The 22,359-nt window shown below is 41.1% G+C and overlaps 1 protein-coding gene across 2 annotated transcripts in view; it reads left to right on the top strand.

Moving 5' to 3' along the window:
- Positions 1 to 20,743, top strand: part of LONRF3 (LON peptidase N-terminal domain and ring finger 3) — a 63,894-nt gene extending 43,151 nt beyond the window's left edge. The window contains exon 12 of one of the 2 annotated variants that reach the window (XM_070292110.1): positions 19,715 to 20,743. In XM_070292110.1, coding sequence (XP_070148211.1) covers position 19,715 — 1 coding nt within the window. In that variant the 3' untranslated portion in view covers positions 19,716 to 20,743. Of the gene's footprint in view, positions 1 to 10,682; positions 12,012 to 19,714 lie in introns of those variants that run through there. The other variant, XM_070292111.1, reaches the window with a different exon arrangement.
- The last annotated feature ends 1,616 nt before the right edge of the window (positions 20,744 to 22,359 follow it).

Raw genomic sequence — 22,359 nt, 5'->3', positions numbered from 1 at the left:
CAGAAGCCCTGTTATGATCCAGGCGAGAGAAAGAGAGCTGGGGTAGTTGTGGGAGGGACATGCTTTGGGGAGTGACTGAAACCTTCAGAAGTGGGGAGGCCATGGTAGAGTGGGCTGGAGTGAAGGGTTGTGCTTTATAAGATCTGGAGGCTTTAGCACAATGGACCCAGATGAATCTTCTCACCTTGATCAACCAGACATAAACGGGGCCCCTACAGTGGGGCACTAGAGCTGGCTTATTGTCCTCATGAAAGACAACTGTTAAGATTTCAGAAATTTTACAACCTGGTTGTTAAACATGGCCATCATTTTTAAATGAGTTGTATAAACTTACAATTAAATAAGTTATGTTAAAAACAAAGTAATGGATACTCCAAGTTTATCACTTCCTAATTGTTGGACTACTTTTCACTCTCATTCATGCTGTTGAAGTTATTGAGCCCTCCCGCATCTGTAGGTGGAAATGCTATATCATAGTACGCCACTCACTGAGCACCTCTCGTTCAGTGACATCAGGTTGGTAGCTGAAATCAGCCATGGTGGGAGATGTACAGCACGCTAGAAATTAGGGCTTCTCTTCCAGAGAACAGGTTGCTATATTTTTACCAGCACAGCACCGACTCTGGGTCATTTTCCTTTGTCCATCTCTCAACTTACCCCCAGTGCCAATAGCTATTTTCAGGAAACAGCAATCCTGAAAACTAATGTGTGTGGACATGCAAAGTGTTAGGAGTGCAGATTTCTGGTGGACTCTTAGATAATTTATTCGTGCTTTAAGAGAGGTCTTGGGGGGACGCCAAGATGGTGTGATTGACAAGACATTTTCAGACCAACATTTTCAACCATTGTTGAGATGGACATAATAGACAACAATCCCTTCTATGCTTTTCTTTAAGATCATCCCTCAACATCCACCCCCTTCAAACCACAAGCCTGAAACTATTCTCCTGGCCTAGGATTTCAGTGGAATTAAACAGTTGATTCTTCATCATTCATCTCACTAAGGTCATGACAAGATGGACTGACAGGTCCTTAGCCCAGGTGTTTCCAGCTGGAGTGGTTCATAATAATAGCAATACCAGTTGCAGGTAATATATATTGAGTGCTTACTATGTACCAGGCAGTGCTCTTTAGTGCTCACAACAATCCTGGAGGGCAAATACCATTACCATCCTTACGTTATAGAAGAGGAAACTGAGGCTCAGAGAGGTTAAGGAATCTGTTTAGAGGCACAGAGCATTCAAGCCATGGAGGGAGCTAGGGATCCAAGCAGTCGGTTTCCAGATTGTTCCTTTCTCATCATGGAGGGGAGATTGCTCCCATCAAAGCTGCCCTCATGGTTCTTCCCCTGGCTTGGCCAGGACTCATCCACTCCTCTCTCTGACCAGACTGTACTCTCTCCCTGTTCATTGAGGGATGGCACACCTAGGGGCTTATATGTGTGGCTGAATTTGACCATTAAGTGAGAAAATCACAGAAGCTGAGAAAGTCCCAGACTGTTTCCATTTTATGATTCTTCCAGTGTAATACAAACAAAAATATGAGGAAATACCAAAGATAAGGTTACAAAATTTGTAGTAACACATTCACGCATTTAATACAGAGAAACGTAATGCAATATAATTTTGTGAGTCATAAGAGAAGTGGGGTGTTTGTCCAATGAGGATAGTTTAAAGATTAAAAACTTCTAAGAATCTGTTGCACAACAATATGAACATAGTTAATATAACTGAACTTTATACTTAAAGTTGATTAAGATGGTATATTTTATGTTAACTGCTTTTTACTACAATTAAAAAAATATAGCAAGTATATGAAAAACTGAGGAAAAGTCAAAGATAAGGTTATAAAAGTCATGGTAACACATTCATATATTTAATTACAGAGCAGTTTAATACAGTATGACTTTGCTATTCACAGGCTAAATCCAGTATTTATATAGAAATTAATTTGTATTGCAGTGTATGTAGTGTCATCTGAAAATGGGGCACAAGCTTTAAGCTATATGGCAAATATTGTGCTTTCCAGACCTATCAATGAAACTCTGTGAATGTATGAAAAATAGCCTAGTTGTGAGATAACCCCAAACACTGAGGTCGGTCGTGAATGTAAGGCGTTGATCAAATGGCTTTCCTAGTTGCCCTGGCCATGTTTTGCCCTGATCTGACATAAGGCTTCTGGCAGTAGAGGACCTCTCACAAGTACTGTCAATTTCACACTCAGTTTCACAGCTCTGACCTATACTGTAGCTTCCAGAGGGATCCCACAAGCTTGAACGTCCTTCCAGGCCAAAACAACCTCATCTTAACTTTTTTGATCATTCAAGCACAAAGTGTAACCTTATTTCATCATTCTTTAAAAAAAAAAGTTTAAAAATTGAAGTATAGTTGATTTATTGACACAATTTGTGTTAGCTTCTGGCATACAGTAAAGTTATCCAGCTTGAATAACTGGCTGTATATTCCTTTTCAGATACTTTCCCATTATACTTCAGTATAAAATGTTGAATATAATTTCCTGTGCTATACAGAAGGACCTTGTTGTTTCATCATTTTTTATATTTCTGTATGTCACAGGTCATCACCTTTACTGTGTTACAAGTGCAGAACATTATGTGTCTGCTCTCTAGAAAAAGGCACACACACTATTTTGAATACACTTTGCATATATGCAGTCTACAGACCTCCTCCAGATCAGTGAAGCCCATTCATGTGCTCTCTGTGGAAGAACTTTCTACACGCTGAAGTCCACACTAATAGTATTTGTTTGAGGTCACCAAGGTTAACATGAAAGCCCCATAATATTTCAGTGATTTGATGCTGGTTCAGCATATCAGGACAACATGCTAAATTTGAACTTGAGCTAAACTCCCAACTTTCACAGTCTGACCAGTTTAGAGACTGCCCCCAACACCTCCCTCTGACTTAGTCTCCCCAGCATGCTGATTATTTGGCTACAGCCTAGAATTGACCCAAAAAACAAGCAAACATAAATACTCATGGACTCTCTCTGGGGCCATTCTGTGTAAATAGAAAATGTATATAAGTCCTTCTGCCTTTGAGAATCTGCTGAAAGCCATATACATAGGCGCATATATTTGCAGACTCTTAGACTCCCTTGACATGCACTTATGGACCTTCCTGCTCTATATATTCTCTGGCTCCTGATCTGGGCCCTTCTTGAAATAGTTTTTCTCTGATTCTAGAGTCTAAGCTAAAGACAATTGGACATTCAGTTCCTGGTTTCCCCTCTGTTTTATTCATCTGGTAGTTTTTGTCCTTGCCCGCTTCCCTACCTCCACACACCCAAGTGCTCCCATCTTGGATCCATAGTTATGTTTCCATTTAGTTTCCCTCCTTTATACTTTTGGCCATTATTTTTTGAGGCTCGCATCACACTGTTCTGGCCTTTTGGTCTCAGTTCCTCTTTTCCCCAATACCCTCTGAACACTGCATGCCTGGCCCAGCTCAAGGTTCCCAGCATCTCCCACAAATGGACTTTGCCTTATTCTCCTGAAGAGTTTCATTATGGCTTCTCAATATATATTTGCATTTTGATTATAATTCTCATTGATTTTGGCTTTGCCAAAATAAAAACAAGACCCACACCTCAGGAAGCCATGCTGATATATTTTTTTAAGAGTCTTGTTTTGGCTCCCCTTCTTTCCTTCACTGGCTTCCACCATTCAAAAACCTGCCTTTGCCAGGAGTAGCTTTACACTTTTCCACTTGTCTTCCATCCCTTAGCTGTGGGGTTAAAGCCTGGACCATTCTGTCTATTTGGCTAAAGAAAAGAGGCCCTAAGATTGAGCCCACAGGTGTATATGTGGGGAGTTCACAAATAAAATGACCGCATTTTACTCTCTTGAAATATAATTTTAGCTAGATTACTTATATTAATAGCCATCCATTGGGGAAAATTAATGACTATCAATTTACAAAACAGGATTATGAAATTTTGCAAAATAAGCATTAGATAGACAAACTCTTGCCTTGACATGCCTCCTTGACCTCGAAGAAGCTTGCACAAAGAATATAGTGTATTTCTGATAATGAAAACATGGCCTCTTTACCTAAACTTTTTTAGGTTCACAGTGGTACATACATGGGGCTTCCCAGAATCACCTGCCAATGCAGGAGATGTGGGTTCAATCCCTGAGCCCGGAAGATCCCCTGGAGTAGGACATGGCAACCCACTCCAGTGTTCTTCCCTGGTGAATCCCATAGACAGAGGACCCTGGTGGGCTACAGTCCATGGAGTCACAGAGAGTCGGCCACGACTGAGTGACTGAGCACACGTGGTGCATATACACTGTGATCCCCTCAAGGCAGCAAGACCACACTCTAAATCATGTTCTTTAGAACTTATGTTGAGGAGCATGATAGGCAAGTCTTCCTAGATATCTCCACCCCTCTGGTCCTTGGGACATGCACTGATATTCACAGAAGAACTAGCTGCCATTAGGGAATGGAATTTAAGGTTCAATAGTTTATCTAAAAGAATATCATATCAGGAGATTTAAGAACTCCAGATCTTTTAATCTGAGTAAGTGCCCCACAAAGCTTATGGGGACCTCAATAGAAGACTAGTAGAGAAAGATACGTAGCTGGCATTAGACAAGATTGTGGGAGGGGAAGACAACCTGGTTTGCCCCTAGAAGGGTCAAGGGGATGGAGTAATGAGCCATTCCAAACTAATAGTGCCCAAGGCAGGGTGGCAAATTCAGGGAAATAAGCATTTGTTTGTTTGGGATTGGGTTTCACACTAATGGCCTCATTTTTACTGTATCCGACTCTATGGGATCCCATGGACTATAGCCCACCAGGCTCCTCTGTCCTTAGAATTCTCCGGGCCAGAATACTGGAGTGGGGTAGCTAGCTGTTCCCTCCTCCACGGGATCTTTCCAACCAGGGATCGAACCCGGGTTTTTCACATTACAAGCAGATTCTTTACCATCTGAGCCACCAGGGAAGCACTTAATTACCACTTAAAGGCAATTTCTTAAATAATAAGCATTTGTTCCAGATGATTTCCCTGGCAGTCCAGTTGTTAGGACTCCATGCCTCCACTGCTGGGGTCACAGATTCGATCTCTGGTCAGGGAACTAAGATCCCATAAGTTGCATGACCCAATCAAATTAAAAAAAAAAAAAGATCTAAAAACAGAACAAGTATCTGTCCCTGAAGAAGCCCTAACCCACCACCCCGTACCTCAGAATGCGACTGTATTTGGGGAGAGTGCCTTTAAAGAAGTAATGAAGTAAAAATGAGGCCACTAGGGTAGACCCCAATCCCATCTGACCAGTGTTCCTATAAGAAAAGGAAGAGACACACAAGGACACAGTGAGAAGGCAGTCATCTGAAAAAGCTAGGGAGAGAAGCCTCAGGAGAGCCAGCCAAGGTGCTGACACCTTGATCTTGGACTCTGAGCCTCCAGAACAGTGAGAGAATAAATTTCTGTTGTTTAAGCCACCCATATGTGTTATTTTGTTTTGAAAGCCCTAGCGAATGAATACCACCACCACCACCCCCCCTTTTTTTTTTTAACTTTCTAGACTCTAAAGCTCCTTCTAATATTTGGAGGAAGTCCGCATTGATGAGGGCTTCCCTGGTAGCTCAGCTGGTCTACCTGCAATGCAGGAGACCCCAGTTCGATTCCTGGGTTGGGAAGATCCCCTGGAGAAGGGATAGGCTACCCACTCCAGTATTCTGGCCTGGAGAATTCCATGGACAGAAGAGCTAGGCGGGCTACAATCCATGGGGTCGCAAAGAGTCAGACTCGACTGAGTGACTTTCACTGTCACTCACTGATGAGTACTGGGGGAGGCAGAGCCTCTCTAGCAGCAGCAATAGTTGGAGTTCAATGTTGAGAGCATTAAGGGGCCAGGCTGCTGTGTCTAGCACGCGTGGAAGATGACTGTAGGAATGTCCTGGGCTGGCTAGCTCGCCCCCAGGGATTCTGTGAGCTACCAAGAACCTATGAATAAGTACTGAATACATTTTCTCCCTTTAATCAGGGGTGGTTTCCGTGGCTTGTAATTAAGACCACTGACCACTACGATTCAGGTCTACATCTATATCCTGAGAGTAAATCAACTGCAGGTGTTCCTAGGTGTCAGGGACATTCAAAGTTGGATGGGTGATGGCCTCAGTGTTCCCAGGATTGAGGCAATTTTGTTTTTTTTTTTGGTTGCATTGCTTCACATGCAGGATCCTAGTTCCCAGACCAGAAATCAAACCCGTGTACCCTACAGTGGAAGCTCAGAGTCTGACCCACTGGACTGCCAGGGAAGTACCCCAGGACTGAGGCAGTTTTGAGCAGTGCTCCAACCATCAGAGATGCTTATAAGAGGACCACTTTCCTCTTTTCTCTTTCCTACTTCCTTTGGTCCTTGTTTGTATTACTACTCATCCTTAGCCCAATGCTTTGGCTAGGTCACTAGACTCCACAGACATTGTTCAGCCCTAGGGCCCTTGGGAGTAAGGAAGCTGTGAGCCCTGCTTAATCTGGGCTGTCTTGGGAGTGAAAGTTGCCTTAGAATGCATCCCCTTCTGCCCCATCTCAGCCCTGCTTGGACTCAGCCATGAAGACTAGTAAATAAGGATAATACGACATTATTTCTGTATAAACTTTGATTTTCTATTACTTTGAAACCAATCATGAGCCTGAGACAGCATGGCAGCTCTAGAATCTGTATAAAGGAAGAATATCTGGCTTCCCTGGTGGCTCAGACAATAAAGAGTCTGCCTGAAATGCAGGAGATGCAGGTTTGATCCCTGAGTTGGGAAGATTCCCCTAGAGAAGGGAATGTCAACCCACTTCAGTATTTTTGCCTGGGAAATCCCATGAACAGAGGAACCTGGTGGGCTACAGTCCCTGGGGTCGGATACAACTGAATGACTAACACACATTAAGGCCACAAATAGTTACTAGTGGGAGGTGGTGAGGTGGGCCAAGACAGAGGGGCACTCTGTGTGGCCCTGTTTGCTAAGTTTATACAGCAAACACATGGTTTCTATTAAGGTGGTATATGGCAGTGGAGGAAAAATACCAAAAGCCTCCAAATATGGTCTTAGTCATACTTTGTGTGTACGTGCTAAGTTTCTTCAGTTGTGTCTGACTCTGTTCGACCCCATAGACTGTAGCTTGCCAGGCTCCTCTATCCATCGAATTCTCCAGTCAAGAATACTGGAATGGGTTGCCACGCCCTCCTCCAGGGGACCCTCTCGCCCCAGGGATCGAACTCCTGTCTCTTATGTCTCCTGCATTTGGCAGGCGGATTCTTTACCACTGAACCACCAGGGAAGCCCTTTTAATACTTTACCGAATATTTAAAAATACAGGTTGTCCTTATCAAAGAAGGCTTTTCATATTTTAATTTGAGAGTAACTTTGAAAGACAGATGGATTTAAGGGGGTCTATATAGCTCTCCCAAGCTACTCATTGGTGGCCCCACTGCTGGACAGGAGGCACCTATGGCCCTCAACCTTATGTCAGAGGGCCGTTATTCAGCCCCAAGTTCAATTTTTGCTCTAAGGACTTAGGCTACTCCTCAGCCACCTGCCTGGGGCGTGACTTCTGGTTGTCTGGCCCCCTACCTCTGCTCATTGGTCTCCCAGGCACAGAATTCAGGGGTTTCATGGCCTAATGCCTTGGGCCTAGAACATACTTTCAGCTGATCATTTTTCAGTGTGACCTCAGGCTTGCCAGGCTTCCATACCTCCAACTCTCTTTTCCATATCTTATCAATTCTCTGGCTTTTCCTCTTCCACTCCAGCCTGTGGAGTCTGGACATGACAGTAAAGTCAGTCCTTTGGCAAGAACATGCACAGTTAGGGGTAATTTTCAGCTTGTTATTTCTCCCTTGGGGGAACTCAATAGGATTATTTGATTGAAAATGTAAAAATACAAAACAAAACCCAAAACCCAAGAGACAAATTGAATTTGTCTGAGGTAGAAGGCTTTCGAGCATTCACCAGTGTGAAAGAACACACTATGCTTAAAATATACCCAATCCCTCATTGGATAGTTGATGTAACTTTGTTTTAACATTTTATTAGGGGGAGAAAAGGTCAGTGGAGCAAAAGTTTCTATAGCAACCTGGCAGCCGCACCTCTTGTAACCTATGAAATCATTAAATTATGAGGTGCAACTAGGTCAGAGAAGGGCCTTATGGGAATTGGCTGACCAATGGTTATATAACTGGATAAGTGAAGGTTACAGCCCACTCAACAAGGAGGAGACAAGTAGGTATTTACAAATGTCTGAGGCTGTATCATATGGCCCTATTGTCAGGAAGGCCTTCAATTCCGAGTGGGGAGTGGAGTTTAGGAGTATATATATTGTGTACATGTCTTCAGGATGAGGTGGGGTTGGGGAGAGTGCCTTAAAGAGTGGGAAGACAAAGAAAAAAAAAAGCAGAAAGCCTAAAGCTTAATTCTGAAAAGCCTGGTGCTACTCAGACTAGGTAATCCCTGCTGGTCTGGTTCCTTGGCAAGAACGGGCAGGCCTCCTTTTTTTTTTTTTTTTTTTGCAGGTGTGGGGTGGGGGTAGAGATGACTACAAGCCAGATGTATTGAGTTGGCCAAAAAATTCACCGGGGTTTGGCCAGACATACCCGAACGAACTTTTTGGCCAGCCCAATACCTGCCCGTAAAGTGATGTGTGGGCAAGAAAACACAGGAAGACCAGGATGGTAGGTACCAAAAAAACCCAAGAAACAACAACAACAACAAAAGACCTAGCCTTGGGAACCTAGGAGTTTTCCAAGGTTAAAAGGGCTAAGCTGCCCAGTAGACATGTTCCCTGCAGCCCTCATTCTCCCCATCCCACGATCTATGACAACAACTGGAAATTTCCATTTATACTTGCTCGTGTCAGGTAGAAAATTGATGATTAATACAGAGACTGCTGGTAGTGAATACCCACCATTAGTGGCTTTGATCTCAGGGACACCTCTGCAAACCAGATCAACCCACTGTCATTTAATGTGGGGGAACTGCGGAGACTTATATAAGGCAGCTATTTTATTTTTGCACCTGAGGATGAGAATGGGGTTTAGCTTAGAGAAATTTGTTTCCAGTCTGGGTCAGACAATGAAGGAGAAAGAGAGATACATTCTATTTTCTCAGCATCCCGTGGGAGGAATGTCTGTCACCTGATCAACCAGAGGGGCCGGGGCCTCACCTACCACGTAAATGCTGAGAGATGAATCTGGGTGGGTGGGGGGCACTGCTTAGTTCCTGGACCCTGGAAATTGATTCTTTGTCACCTTCTCTTGTGTCTCAGAACCCACCTCTACCCGCCCCATCCCCCAAACGGCACACCCAGGCACCTTATTTGTGTCTTTGATCACATTTGTCTGAGAGAAGGTAGGTGTGGGAAGCGGAAGAATTAAGTCCGTGGGAGTGGTGGAAAGGCAGGTCAGTTTGGGATAACAGCCAGCATCACAGCACTCATGTGTTGGCTCCAATACTAAAGTCCAGGGCCATTTCCAAGTTTCTGAGTGACCTTCAGTCTTCTATGAGTCACAGCTGCAGCTGAGTCATAGGCAGGAGAGAGACTGTGTTTTCTGATAAGCCTTCTCCTTACTCCCTCCCTATATTCTCCCTCATTATCCGAGGAAGGGGCTGTGTCTTCTATTATCATTATCACAAATGTCATGATGGCTTTGGAGTCACAGAGACCTGTCATTTACCACCTATGAGGACTTCCTCTGTCTGAGGCCTAATTTCCCGAGGATGATTGTGAAGTTTAAATGAGATCAATCATCCAAAGAAATGTTCAGAGTCCCTGTCACACATAAGTACCGAATGAGTGTGAGTCATTATTAAGTCATTCCCCCAAATTATTTTGGAAATATTTTTGGAAATTCCTCTATTATGAACTTGCTTACTGAGAATCCTTTCCTCAGAACCTCATCACCCTGGAGGAAGAGGTAGGGATACAATCTAACTTTTCACTCCTAAAAGTGAAGGACCGACCCTAAGCATGTGTTGACCACACCAAAGGGCACATACCCCACAAAGCTGTGCATGAAACAACACGTGGGCTTGTCTTTGTGCCTTCCTTGTACGTGATAAGGAGTGAATTATGCATTGACTACCTTCCACTTGTTAGATTTCTGTGAGGGGAGTGGTGGCCCAGATTTCCCCACATTTATGCTGTGGAATGGTTTGCCCAGTTCATATGGAAACACGATGCTGTTCCTCACTGTCAGTAGAACTTGTCCTTTGGCCACCTGGGTGCCCCCTGGGTTCTCTGGACACTTGACATCCCTTACAGGTGTCCCTTGGGTACCCTGACAACACACTCAACCAATGGAACTGACCAGCACTCAGATTGAAAGTATTAATATTTTACTAGTTTCTTTCTCTGGAAACAGCACATTCATCGAGATATTTCCTTCTAAATTTCTTTATCTTTTTATTGTTTTCTTTTTATGTTTTGCCCCCAGAGAAAGGGAAGTCTACCAGTGAGCTTCTATAAAATATTGCTTAGTCTTTTCTACAACAGGTGCAGAGACACAATTTCAGGACTGGGTGTGCTTTTAATATCCCCCCACTAAAAAAATCTGTTAGGACCAATTTCCCACATAGCCTTTCAATCCCAGATGATAACCATGAGAAATCTACATGCTTCCAGACTCTGGAGAGAGCTTTTTTTCTTTTTTTTTTTTTCAGGAACAAATTTGCTGTAATGATTCATCCACACAAAGCCAAAGGCATGTTCAGTGCAATATTTTCATTGTTCCAGACACAGTCATCAAAGAACTACTGTATGGGTGCCTCTGAAGCACCCCCATTTGTTCCAAATGTAAAAAGTAGAGGCACATAAATGTCAGTGATCAGGCGTGGGCTCCACAGCCTCGTTTGGCAGGCTCATGACACACTCCTAGCCTGTGCCAACCTTCTCCTGTAGGTTTCTGCACGGCTTGCACTGTCATCCCCTCATCATGACAGACTACAGCCATGGGCAGAAAAGTGCTGCAGTACAGCTGAGAAGCCTATACAGATTCTCCTCTGATCATCTCTTGAATACTTTTTTGAATCCAGTAATTTACACCTGTTAGTTCTCCTTACTTTGGGGCTAGTAGGAGACAGAGAGAGTGGACTTTTTGTTATAGGGGAGTTATGTATGGAATTTTTGTGGGCCCTTAGAAATTTACAATTGGACAGGCCCTTAGAAATTATCTAGTCCAATGTCTTTATTTTTCACAAGTGAACCAACTAAGGTCCAGAGAGATTTTTGTCATTTTCCCAAGGCCATTACAGCAATTTAGTGGCAGAATCAGAACTAGAATCCAGGACTCTTGCCATCCAGTTCAGTACTCTTTCTGGAACAGCATGTACTTTCCACTGTAATGGCATTTGTTTTACCTTAGACAATAACAGCTAATACTTTTTGACCATTTCCTACGTGCCAGGAATTATGCTAAGTACTTGAGTGCATCATTGTATTCAATCCACAAAACAACACTAAGAGGTCGGCACTTATATTTTCCCAACTTTATAAGACAAAGAGGTGGAAGCTTTGAAATGTGAAGTAACTGAGCCAAGGTTATACATCATACCATAAAACTCTTAATATTTAATTTACTAAACTAACTAATCTAATCCAAGAAGAAAAGTACTCAGACTACAGGCGATATTTTCATTGACCATACTCCACAAGGCAGAATGTCAAATGTTATTTGTACATTTCTTTGGTTGTATCCTGAGTCTGTAATTTTCTGCATTAATACTTACAAAACTATTTCTAGGAGGTTCTTCTCCCTTCTGAATGCTCTCATTGATATTCATGACTATAATGAGCCTTTGCAAATGTGCACACGTTGGAATAAAAAGGGGAAGGTAAAATGGAAGAATTAAAATATTGATTGAATGGTATCCTGAAATGTTTGCAAAGAATACATCCATTTATTCCATTTGTTTTTTCCAATTATTCATAAATCTCACATTGAATTTTGTTGGAATAAAGCCAAGTTAATAAAAGTCACTTGAGGCAATGGATCTATCCTCTCTGTTTGTACCTATCAGGCTTTCCCCCCACAAAATATCTTCATACACACATCCTACCCTCCTCTTCTGCAACTGAGCACTAGGTACCCTCTGTATCACCCAGATAAACCCTAAAGCAATACCTTGAAGCAACTCATTTAATCTCTTATATGAGCAAAAAGTCCTCAAGGGAAACCATGCTGGAATGTACAGGCTATGAGGCCCTGTTTTACTATTTAGTGAATACCTCCTTCAGTTTCCATTCAAATCTCCATCACACTGTCCAGACATTCTACTGTTTCTTGGAAGTAGAGTTTGAGCTAGTGGATGGAGTTTGTAATCTATAGATGGACTTTAGTCTCAGTTATCCTTTCAGAGGCCTTCCCAGGTGGTGCTAGTGGTAAAGAATCTGCCTGCTAATGCAGGAGGTGTAAGTGACCTGGGTTCGATTCCTGGGTTGGGAAGATCCCCTGGAGGAGGGCATGGCAACCCACTCCAGTATTCTTGCCTGAAAAGTCCCATGGACAGAGGAGCCTGGTGGGCTATAGTCTATGGAGTCACAAAGAGTCAGGCACGACTGAGTGACTGAACTGAACCGAACTTAATGTTATGTTAGTTTCAGGTGTACAATATGAGGAGTCAATATTTTTTATATTTTTTAAAGTTATTATAAAATAGTGGCTATATTTACCTGTGCTGTACAATGTATCCTTATCTTTTATTTATTTTATACATAGTAGTTAATCCCCTACCCTTATCTTGCTCCTCCTCCCTTCCTTCTCCCCACTGGTAACCACTAGATTTTTCTCTGTATATCTGAGTCTATTTCTGTTATGAAGAAATAAAATTATTTTTAAGACAAGAAAAATTTTAAACATAAAATTATCTCTCTGTCCATTTGGGCCACTACTCCTTCCTCTTTGGCTTCCCAGGTGGCTCAGTGGTAAAGAATCTGCCTGCAATGCAGGTGATGTGGGTTAGATCCCTGGGTCAGGAAGATCTCCTAGAGAAGGCAATGGCAACCCACTCCAGTATTCTTGCCTGGGAAATCCCATGGACAGAGGAGCCTGGCGGTCTACAATCTATGGGGTCACAAAAGAGTTGGACAAGACTTAGTGACTAAACAACAGCAAATCTGTATTATACATTAATTAGATCCTCACTGAAGACACTGGAAGACCTGCTCACCAGGAAAGAAAAAGGCAAAGTAATTCCTTGGGAGATAACATTTCCTGTAAGGGGTCATGATGACCCACTACGCACCCACTGGACAGTTTACACTGTCAAGATGCTACTTTGAGGTAAAACCTTTTGATGCATAACCCTTTGTCTCCCAAAGTTACATAACTGTGCTTTGACCTCAGAGCTTTCTGAAAGACTGTCTCCTGGGTTATAATCCTCAGGTTGGCTTGGATAAAATTTTCCATTTCTTTATTAGATAGACTATGGATAAATTTTTTCCACTGACAGTTATATTCATCTGTTTTTTATTTTTTAGATTCCATATATAAGTGATAACATAGAGTATTGTCTTTCTCTGTCCAACTTATGTCACTTAACATAATGAGATTATTATGTGTAAAAAGATTAAGTAAAAATTTAGCTATTTCTTCCAGAGATTTTTGTAATAGTTAGATTAAAGAAAAAAAATTTGACAATGTAAGCGTATTTTTTCAATGTAGAGTAGGCACATAAAATAAAACTAAAATATTTCTATGCAGGAACACCTTGCCACTAAACAATTATTCTGTATGCACTTTTTTGGTTTGTTTTTTTGTTTTGTTTTTTTTTTTTTGGTATGCACTTTTGATTTTTTGGTCTATATATTATTTTGATACTGGTGACACTGTTGAAAAGTGACTATGCTAAACACAAGGAAAAAACAAATGGGACAATATTAAAAAACTGAAAATCAACCCAAAACTTTACTAGTTTACACTGAAATAAATCACACTAAAATTAATTTAAATTACTTAAAAAGCCATAGAGTCATCATCCAGAAAAGATAAATTAACACTTATTTTATAACAAATGAAATTAAAATCTATAAAATATGCAAAATATTTTATATTTTAGACTCAATAAACTTTAGTTTTTACTGTGTGATATTCTTTTTCTATGGGTTTACCTTAATATTTTTATGATTTTAAAGGTAGCAAATACTCATCATTGATCGCACTGATCTCTGAGGAAGGCTTTCTTATCTCTCCTTGATGCTGAAGCTGAAACTCCAATACTTTGGCCACCTCATGAGAAGAGTTGACTCATTGGAAAAGACCCTGATGCTGGGAGGGATAGGGGGCAGGAGGAGAAGGAGACAACAGAGGATGAGATGGCTGGATGGCATCACCGACTCAATGGACATGAGTTTGGGTAAACTCTGGGAGCTGGTGATGGACAGGGAGGCCTGGCGTGTTGCAATTCATGGGGTCACAAAGAGTCGGACACGACTGAGCGACTGAACTGAACTGATACTCATCATAGAAAATACACTACTATATATAAAATAGATAACTAATGAGAACCTACAGGGAACTCTGCTTGGTGCTCTGTGGTGACCTAAATGGGAAGAAAATCCTAAAAAGAGGGGATATATGTATATGTATGGCTGATTCACTTTGCTGTACATTAGAAACTGACACAGAAGTATAAAGCCACTATACTCCAATAAAAATAAAAAGTAAAAAAAAAGAATAAATAAGGAAAGTTATAAAAAATAAAGGAGTTTTTGCAATATATGATAACACTGATGAACCTTGAAGATGTTGTTGTTCAGTCACTAAGTCGTGTCCCACTCTTTGCGACCCCATGGACTGCCGCACATGAGGCTTCTGTGTCCTTCACTATCTCCCTGAGTTTGTTTAAACTCATGTCTACTGAGTCAGTGATGCCATTCAACCATCTTGTCCTCTGTTGTCCCCTTCTCCTCCTGATCTCAATCTTTCCCAGCATCAGGGTCTTTTCCAATGAGCCAACTGTTTGCATGGGGTAGCCAAAGTATTGGAGCTTAAGCTTTGGCATCAGTCTTTCCAGTGAATAATCAGGATTGATTTCCTTTGGGTTGACTGGTTTGATCTCTTTGCAGTCCAAGGGACTCTCAAGAGTCTTCTCCGACACCACAGTTTAAAAGCAGCAATTCTTCAGTGCTCAGCCTTCTTTAAGGTTCAACTCTCACATCCATACATGACTACTCAAAAAACCATAGCTTTGACTATACAGACCGTCAAAGGTCTGTGCTTTTTAATATGCTGTCTAGGTAGGTTATAGCTTTTCTTCCAAGGAGTAAGCATCTTTTAATTTCATGGCTGCAGTCACCATCTACAGTGATTTTGAAGCCCAAGAAAATAAAGTCTTTGTCAATGTTTCCATTGTTTCCCCATCTATTTGCCATGAAGTGATGGGACCAGATGCCATGATCTTCGTTTTTTGAATGTTCAGTTTTCAGCCAGCTTTTCCACTCTCCTCTTTCACTTTCATCAAGAGGCTCTTTAGTTCCTCTTTGCTTTCTGTCATAAGTGTGGTGTCGTCTACATGTCTGAGGTTATTGATATTTCTCCTGGCAATCTTGATTCCAGCTTGTGCTTCATCCAGCCCAACATTTCACATGATGTACACTGCATAGAAGTTAAATAAGCAGGGTGACAATATACAGCTTTGATGTACTCCTTTCCTAATTTTGAACCAGTCTGTGTTCCATGTCTGGTTCTAACTGTTGCTTCTCAACCTGCATACAGGTTTCTCAGGAGGCAGGTAAGGTGGTCTGGTATTCCCATAATGAAGGCATTTTACTAAGTGAAATAAGCTAGTCACAGAAAGACAAATACTGCATGATTCCACTTATATGAAGTATCTAAAAAAGTCAAGTTCATACAATCAAACCGTGGAATGATGGCTCCCAGGGTTTTAGAGGAGGAGGACATGGGAAATTAGTAATCAATTGGCATAAAGTTTCGGTTAAACAAGGCCTATAAGTTCTAGAGACCTGTTGAATAAGATTGCACCTGTAACATATTACAGTATGTTACAGTAAGTCAACAGTAACATATTACACATTTAAACATTTTCTAGGAAGGTAAATCTCATGTTTGGTGTTCTCACAACAATAAAATAAAATTGCTTTAAAATTTTTAAAAACTTGGAAAAAAATTATGTTAACAACCATGCTGGAAAGAAGTTTTCACTTTTATTTCATTATGGACATCTTCAGTTCAGTTCAGTTCAGTCGCTCAGTTGTGTCCGACTCTTTGCGACCCCATGAATCGCAGCACACCAGGCCTCCCTGTCCATTACCAACTCCCCGAGTTCACTCAGACTCATGTCCATCGAGTCCGTGATGCCATCCAGCCATCTCATCGTCTGTCGTCCCCTTCTCCTCCTGCCCCCAATCCCTCCCAGCATCAGAGTCTTTTCCAATGAGTCAACTCTTCTCATGAGGTGGCCAAAGTACTGGAGTTTCAGCTTTAGCATCATTCCTTCCAAAGAAATCCCAGGGCTGATCTCCTTCAGAATGGACTGGTTGGATCTCCTTGCAGTCCAAGGGACTCTCAAGAGTCTTCTCCAACACCACAGTTCAAAAGCATCAATTCTTCGGTGCTCAGCCTTCTTCACAGTCCAACTCTCACATCCATACATGGGCATCTTACTATTATACTAAAGAAAATTATACTGTGATCATAAACTGGGCTTATAAAATAACTACACTATATGGAATCCTGTGTATAATATATTTAAAAAATTGAAACCACAGAGACATGCATGGGAACAAAGTATACAAATTGTTCTCTATAAAAATAAGTATATGACTGAAATACATGAACCCTACCAGAATAACTAAAACATATATAGTGACAATGAAGAATGAAGGTGAAAGTGAATTCCATCACTTGTGACAGGTATGGGTTTGTAGATGCCATTGATGTAGGAATTCTCCTTGGCAACTCTTCCAATCAGAAGTTGCAGGTCTTTGCACACTTGTGATTTTGTGGTTTTTTCTAATCTAAGAAAATTCATATTTGATGAAATGTGCAGATAGCTGCTTGGCAACATTTCTCAGGAGAACTAGGATTACAGTAAACAGTGAACATTTTTAGCATTGTTTTTGTGAGATCCTTGTTTGGTTTCAGTGATCTTAAAGGAACACTGCATAATCCCCTCAGAATTAATTAATTATCCCAATTCATTTTGTACTAAAGTCAATCAAAGCATGAAATGCTCCCCTCTCCAAAAAAAAGCCCTTTGCTCTAAAGCATATTTTACCCTCTCTTCTTTCTCTACAAAGCCATCCTAGTCTCACTTGACACATGGTGAGCTTCCTATGAGAATTCTTCCTGCATTTATGAGGTAAGTTCAGGTAGCTTTCAAAGAACCATGTAATTAGCATACTCTTCCATATTCTTATTTTATTTGTCAATGATTTTCTGTCTCATAAGTCAGATGGTACACTCCTTGAGAATAAGGTTAGCATGAGATACTTACACCACCTTGTCCACCCCCTCAGTGGGTTAGGAAAGTTTGGAACCAAACGAATTTTCAAAATAACACTTAAGAATATACTTTGGAATATCATCAACATAATGTTGATGTTCCTCTAAAGCATTAAAAATAGCTACAAGATGGTTCCTGCATGAGCATTAGTTAACAAATTATTTTGGGCTTTGTATTTAACCACCCTGAAGTGTGGACTTGTCTCCCCATAGCCAGAGATTACAGAGAAAAACCAGCTGTGGTTGAAAGTCTTGTTGGGAAGTGAAAAGACACTGCCCAGGTGTTGGTGTAGGAACAACAGCAGATAGAAGCTGAGTCACCTCTGTAACTGGAGCGTGATCAGGACAAAAGGAAGTATGATGCACACTGGATTGGGGAGTTGTGATTTGTTACTAAAAGTAGTCTTTCTCTGTCTCCACAGTGCCTGCAGTTGCTTCTGTCATTTCATTTATCATGCTGTGTTGTATTGTGAATGTTTCAGACGTTTCTTGGATGTGTCCGGGGAATTCTTGAAATGAAACTGAGTAGCAGACCTTCATCCATAGACTTCAATAATTTTAGTGATAATATCAATGTCCTCTAGCCAAAGACTCCCAGGAACATACATATACTGATCAAGCTCTGCAGGAGACCCAGGTTTGATTCCTGGGTCAGGAAGTTCCCCTGGAGAAGGAAATGGCAACTCACTTCAGTATTCTTGCCTGGAGAACTCCATGGACAGAGGAAACTTGCAGGCTACAGTCCATGGGGTTGCAAGAGTCGGACATGATTTAGGGACTTAACCACCATTAACCAAAGACTCCCAGGAACACACATACAGTGATCAAAGTGGGTTTGTCACTTAGTGAGAATCTACACCATGGAGAACTGTGAGGCATCTCAAGAAAAAAACGGTGCCAAACAAACTTATTCTAGGCTTTGAGCTTTGGTTGAGTGACTTGTGGGAGGGTCAAAGGAATCTGTGGTTCAGTCTGGGTTGGGTGCCATCAGAAAACAGAGCCGTCCTGTGATTGAGTATCTCAGGTCAATTTTATCAGGGGTAGGGGACAGACTAGAATGAGACTAATTGATAAAGAAGCAGTGGTCACTCATATTAGTCAGGAAGGAGAAATATTCAGTTATTTCTGTGGTTTGGACAATGTTCGTATTTTGTCTGGGGTTCAGACATTATGGAGTGGTCTTGATTTGTCTTGATCCATCATAGTTGCAGAGTTGCCTGATCTGATACTGATAATCTGTGAAATTTGGGGGGATCAACAGAACACCAAGCTTTAGTTTGGTGTTGCTACTAGTGCCAGGCCAGCACCTACCAACACCAAGGCCAACTGATAGTACTAGGCTAGCTCTTGGATGTTAGGAGATGTTTCTCTTTTTAGTTTGTTGTTTTACCAATAGGCCATGTGAAAGGGGGCTTCCTTAAATGCATTTCAAAGAGGTCTGACCTCCCCCTCCACCCTACATGCATTTATGTCTCTAAGCCCATGTTCTTTTGCCCCCACTGCATTTCTCTAGCTACATCTACTCACCCCCTGGCATATTTCTGGGGCCTATCCCAAGTCCTACATTTTCCATGAAGTCATCTCTGATCACTCCACTCCAAAGGGCTTTCTTCTGCTCTGATCTTGGTGCTTTTATTGTTTAGTCTACTTGATTGGCACTTTTAGGGTCTAACACTACATGCAATCTATGTATGTAATGATAAGAGGTAACATGTACTGTTAAAAGATCTTCTACTGCAAGAGACTTACCTCTCCAACTGAAACCTAAACTGTTAGAGGGTAGGGATCAAATGCTGAAAACTCATGTCTTTTATGTTTCAGGTTCTGTTTCAAGTTTTTGCATATGTTAATTCATTTAATACAAGTCTACAAAGTAAGTGCTATTACAATCTCCTTTTTTCAGGTGAAAACAAAATACCTCTTATTAACCCTCTGTTACCCACCCCCACCCCTTCCCCATCCAGTTAACTAAGAGGCTGGTTAATGATGTATAGCAAAAGGCAGGGGAGTGGTGTGTGGAGATTTTCTCCCCAAATACTTTTCAAGTATAACTCACTTTACATAATACATGCTCTTAAAAACAACATTAATAAATGTTGCTTAAACAGAAGAGCTACCACCACTATGCAGATTATCAAAGCATTGTGAGGGCTTATGAAGATAGATCAACACAATTTGGCATGTGGTATCTCCTTAGACTTTCACAATGCTATTCTTATCCTCATTTTACAGGTAAAGAAACCATGCTGCAGAGTGGTTCCCAGAAAGAAAAAGAGGAAGAGAAGACAAAAAAGGTTAAAAAAAAAAGAGAGACAGAAAAGTGGAGGTACAGATTCAATGCAAGTTCTATTAAAATTCCAATGACATTTTTCATGGAAATAAGACAAATAGTCCAATCATATGGAATCACAAATAGCCAAAGCAATCCTGAGAAAGAAGAACAAAGTAAGAGGCATCACACTTCCTGATCTCCAACTATATTACAAAGCTATAGTAATCAAAATAACATGGCACTGGCATAAAACAGACAAATAGATCAATGGAATAGAAATAGAAGCCAGAAATAAACCAACCTGTATACAGTCAACTAATACTTGACAAGGGAGCCAACAATATTCAATGGGGAAAGGATGATCTCTTCAATAAAAGGTAATGGGAAAACTAGATATCCACATGAAGAAGAATAAAAGCAGACTCCTATCTTACACAGCTCACAAACATTAACTCAAAATGGATTAAAGGCTTAAATATAAAATCTGAAACTGTAAAACTCCAAGAATAAAACATAAGGTAAAATCGCCTTCACAATCATCTTGGCAGTGAATTTTTTTATAAAACACCAAAAGCACAAACAACAAAACCAAAAATTAATAAGTAGGATAATATCAACAAGTAGGGCTTCCCAGGTGGTGTTGTGGTAAAGGACCCGCCTGTCAACACAGGAGCCAAAAAAGACATGGGTTCAATCCCCAGATGGGGAAGATGCCCTGGAGAAGGAATGGTGACCCACTCTAGTATTCTTGCCTGGAAAATGCTATGGACAGAGGAATCTGGGAGGCTACAGTCCAAGGGATAGAAAAGAGTTGGACACGACTGAGCACACACACACACACAAGATGACATCAAACTTTCAGTGCTTCTGCACAGCAAAAGAAATAATAAAAAATGAAAAGGCAACCTACAGAGTGGGAGAAAAGAGTTGAAAGCCATATATCTGATAAGGAGTAATATCCAAATATATAAGGAACTCAATAGCAAAAATCAAATAATCAAATTTAAAAAAAGGCAAAGGACCTGAATAGACATTTTTGTTTTCTAGGAAACACATCTAAATTGCTAATGGGTATATGAAAAGATGCTAAACATCACTAATAATCAGGGAAACACAAATGAAAAACACAATGAAATATCATCTCACACATGATAGAGTGGCTAACATCAAAAAGATAACAAATATCAAGTGTTATTTAAGGATGTGGAGTGCAGTGTGCCTTTGTGCACTGTTGATAGGACTGTAAATTGATACAGCCACTATACAATACAGTATGGAGGGTCTTCAAATAATAAAAAATATAATAAAACTATCATGTGATTCAGCAATCCTGCCTCTGGTTGGGTGTATTTGAAGAAAGTGAAGTCACTATCTGGAAGAGATTTCTGTACACCACACCTATGTTCACTGCAGCATTATTTACAATAACTAAAACATGAAAACAACCAAATTGTCCATCAATGGATGAATGGACAAAGAAAATGCGATACACACACACACACACACACACACACACACACACACACACACACTGGAATATTATTTAGCCATAAAAAAGGAAATTCTGTCATTTATGATGATACAGATGGATGGACATTATGCTAAGTGAAATAAGTCAAATAGTGAAAGACAAATACCATATTATCTCACTTATATGTAGTATCTAAAAAAAGTCAAACTTATAGAAGCAGAGTAGAGTGGTTGCCAGGGAATGGGGACTGGGGAAAATGGAAAGGTATTGGTCAAAGCATACACAGTTTCCATTATAAGATGAGTAAATTCTGGCTACCTAAAGTGCAAGGTGGTAGCTATTGTTAACAATGTTGTATTATATACTTGAAGGTTGCTTAGAGGCTAGATCTTAAATGTTCTCAGAAACAGCGGTAGCTATGTGATGTGATGAAGGTATTAACTAACTTTATTGTAGTAGTCATTTCACAACATATACATGTATCAAATCATCATGTTGAACACCTTAAATTTATGCAGTGTTATGTGTCAATTGTATCTCAATAAAGGTGGGCAGGGGAAAGGAAAATGGAGGGCAGAAGTGAGAGAATGGTGTTGGAGCTTTGTAAGGGAGGGTTAGGAGAGGTGAGGAAAGGTTAGGTAGGATTTGGTTTTTTCTTTTATTGTGAACCTGAAAGGACAGGAAAAGAAACCAGGATTAGCACTTTCCTGGAGGCACTGTCAAGCCAACACTCCTGGAATAAGATCTGAGGTAAGAGTTGCCAACAAACACCCAAAGCAAATCTGCCTATCAGTTCAGTTCAGTTCAGTTCTGTTGCTCAGTCGTGTCCGACTCTTTGTGACCCCATGAATCGCAGCATGCCAGGCCTCCCTGTCCATCACCAACTCCCGGAGTTCACTCAGACTCAGGTCCATCGAGTCAGCGATGCCATCCAGCCATCTCATCGTCTGTCGTCCCCTTCTCCTCCTGCCCCCAATCCCTCCCAGCATCAGAGTCTTTTCCAATGAGTCAACACTTTCCATGAGGTGGCCAAAGTACTGGAGTTTCAGCTTTAGCATCATTCCTTCCAAAGAAATCCCAGGGCTGATCTCCTTCAGAATGGACTGGTTGGATCTCCTTGCAGTCCAAGGGACT

This window comes from Ovis canadensis, chromosome X (assembly GCF_042477335.2).
Source record: "Ovis canadensis isolate MfBH-ARS-UI-01 breed Bighorn chromosome X, ARS-UI_OviCan_v2, whole genome shotgun sequence".
Classification (NCBI taxonomy): domain Eukaryota; kingdom Metazoa; phylum Chordata; class Mammalia; order Artiodactyla; family Bovidae; genus Ovis; species Ovis canadensis.
This window is presented reverse-complemented; position numbering and strand designations above follow the sequence as displayed.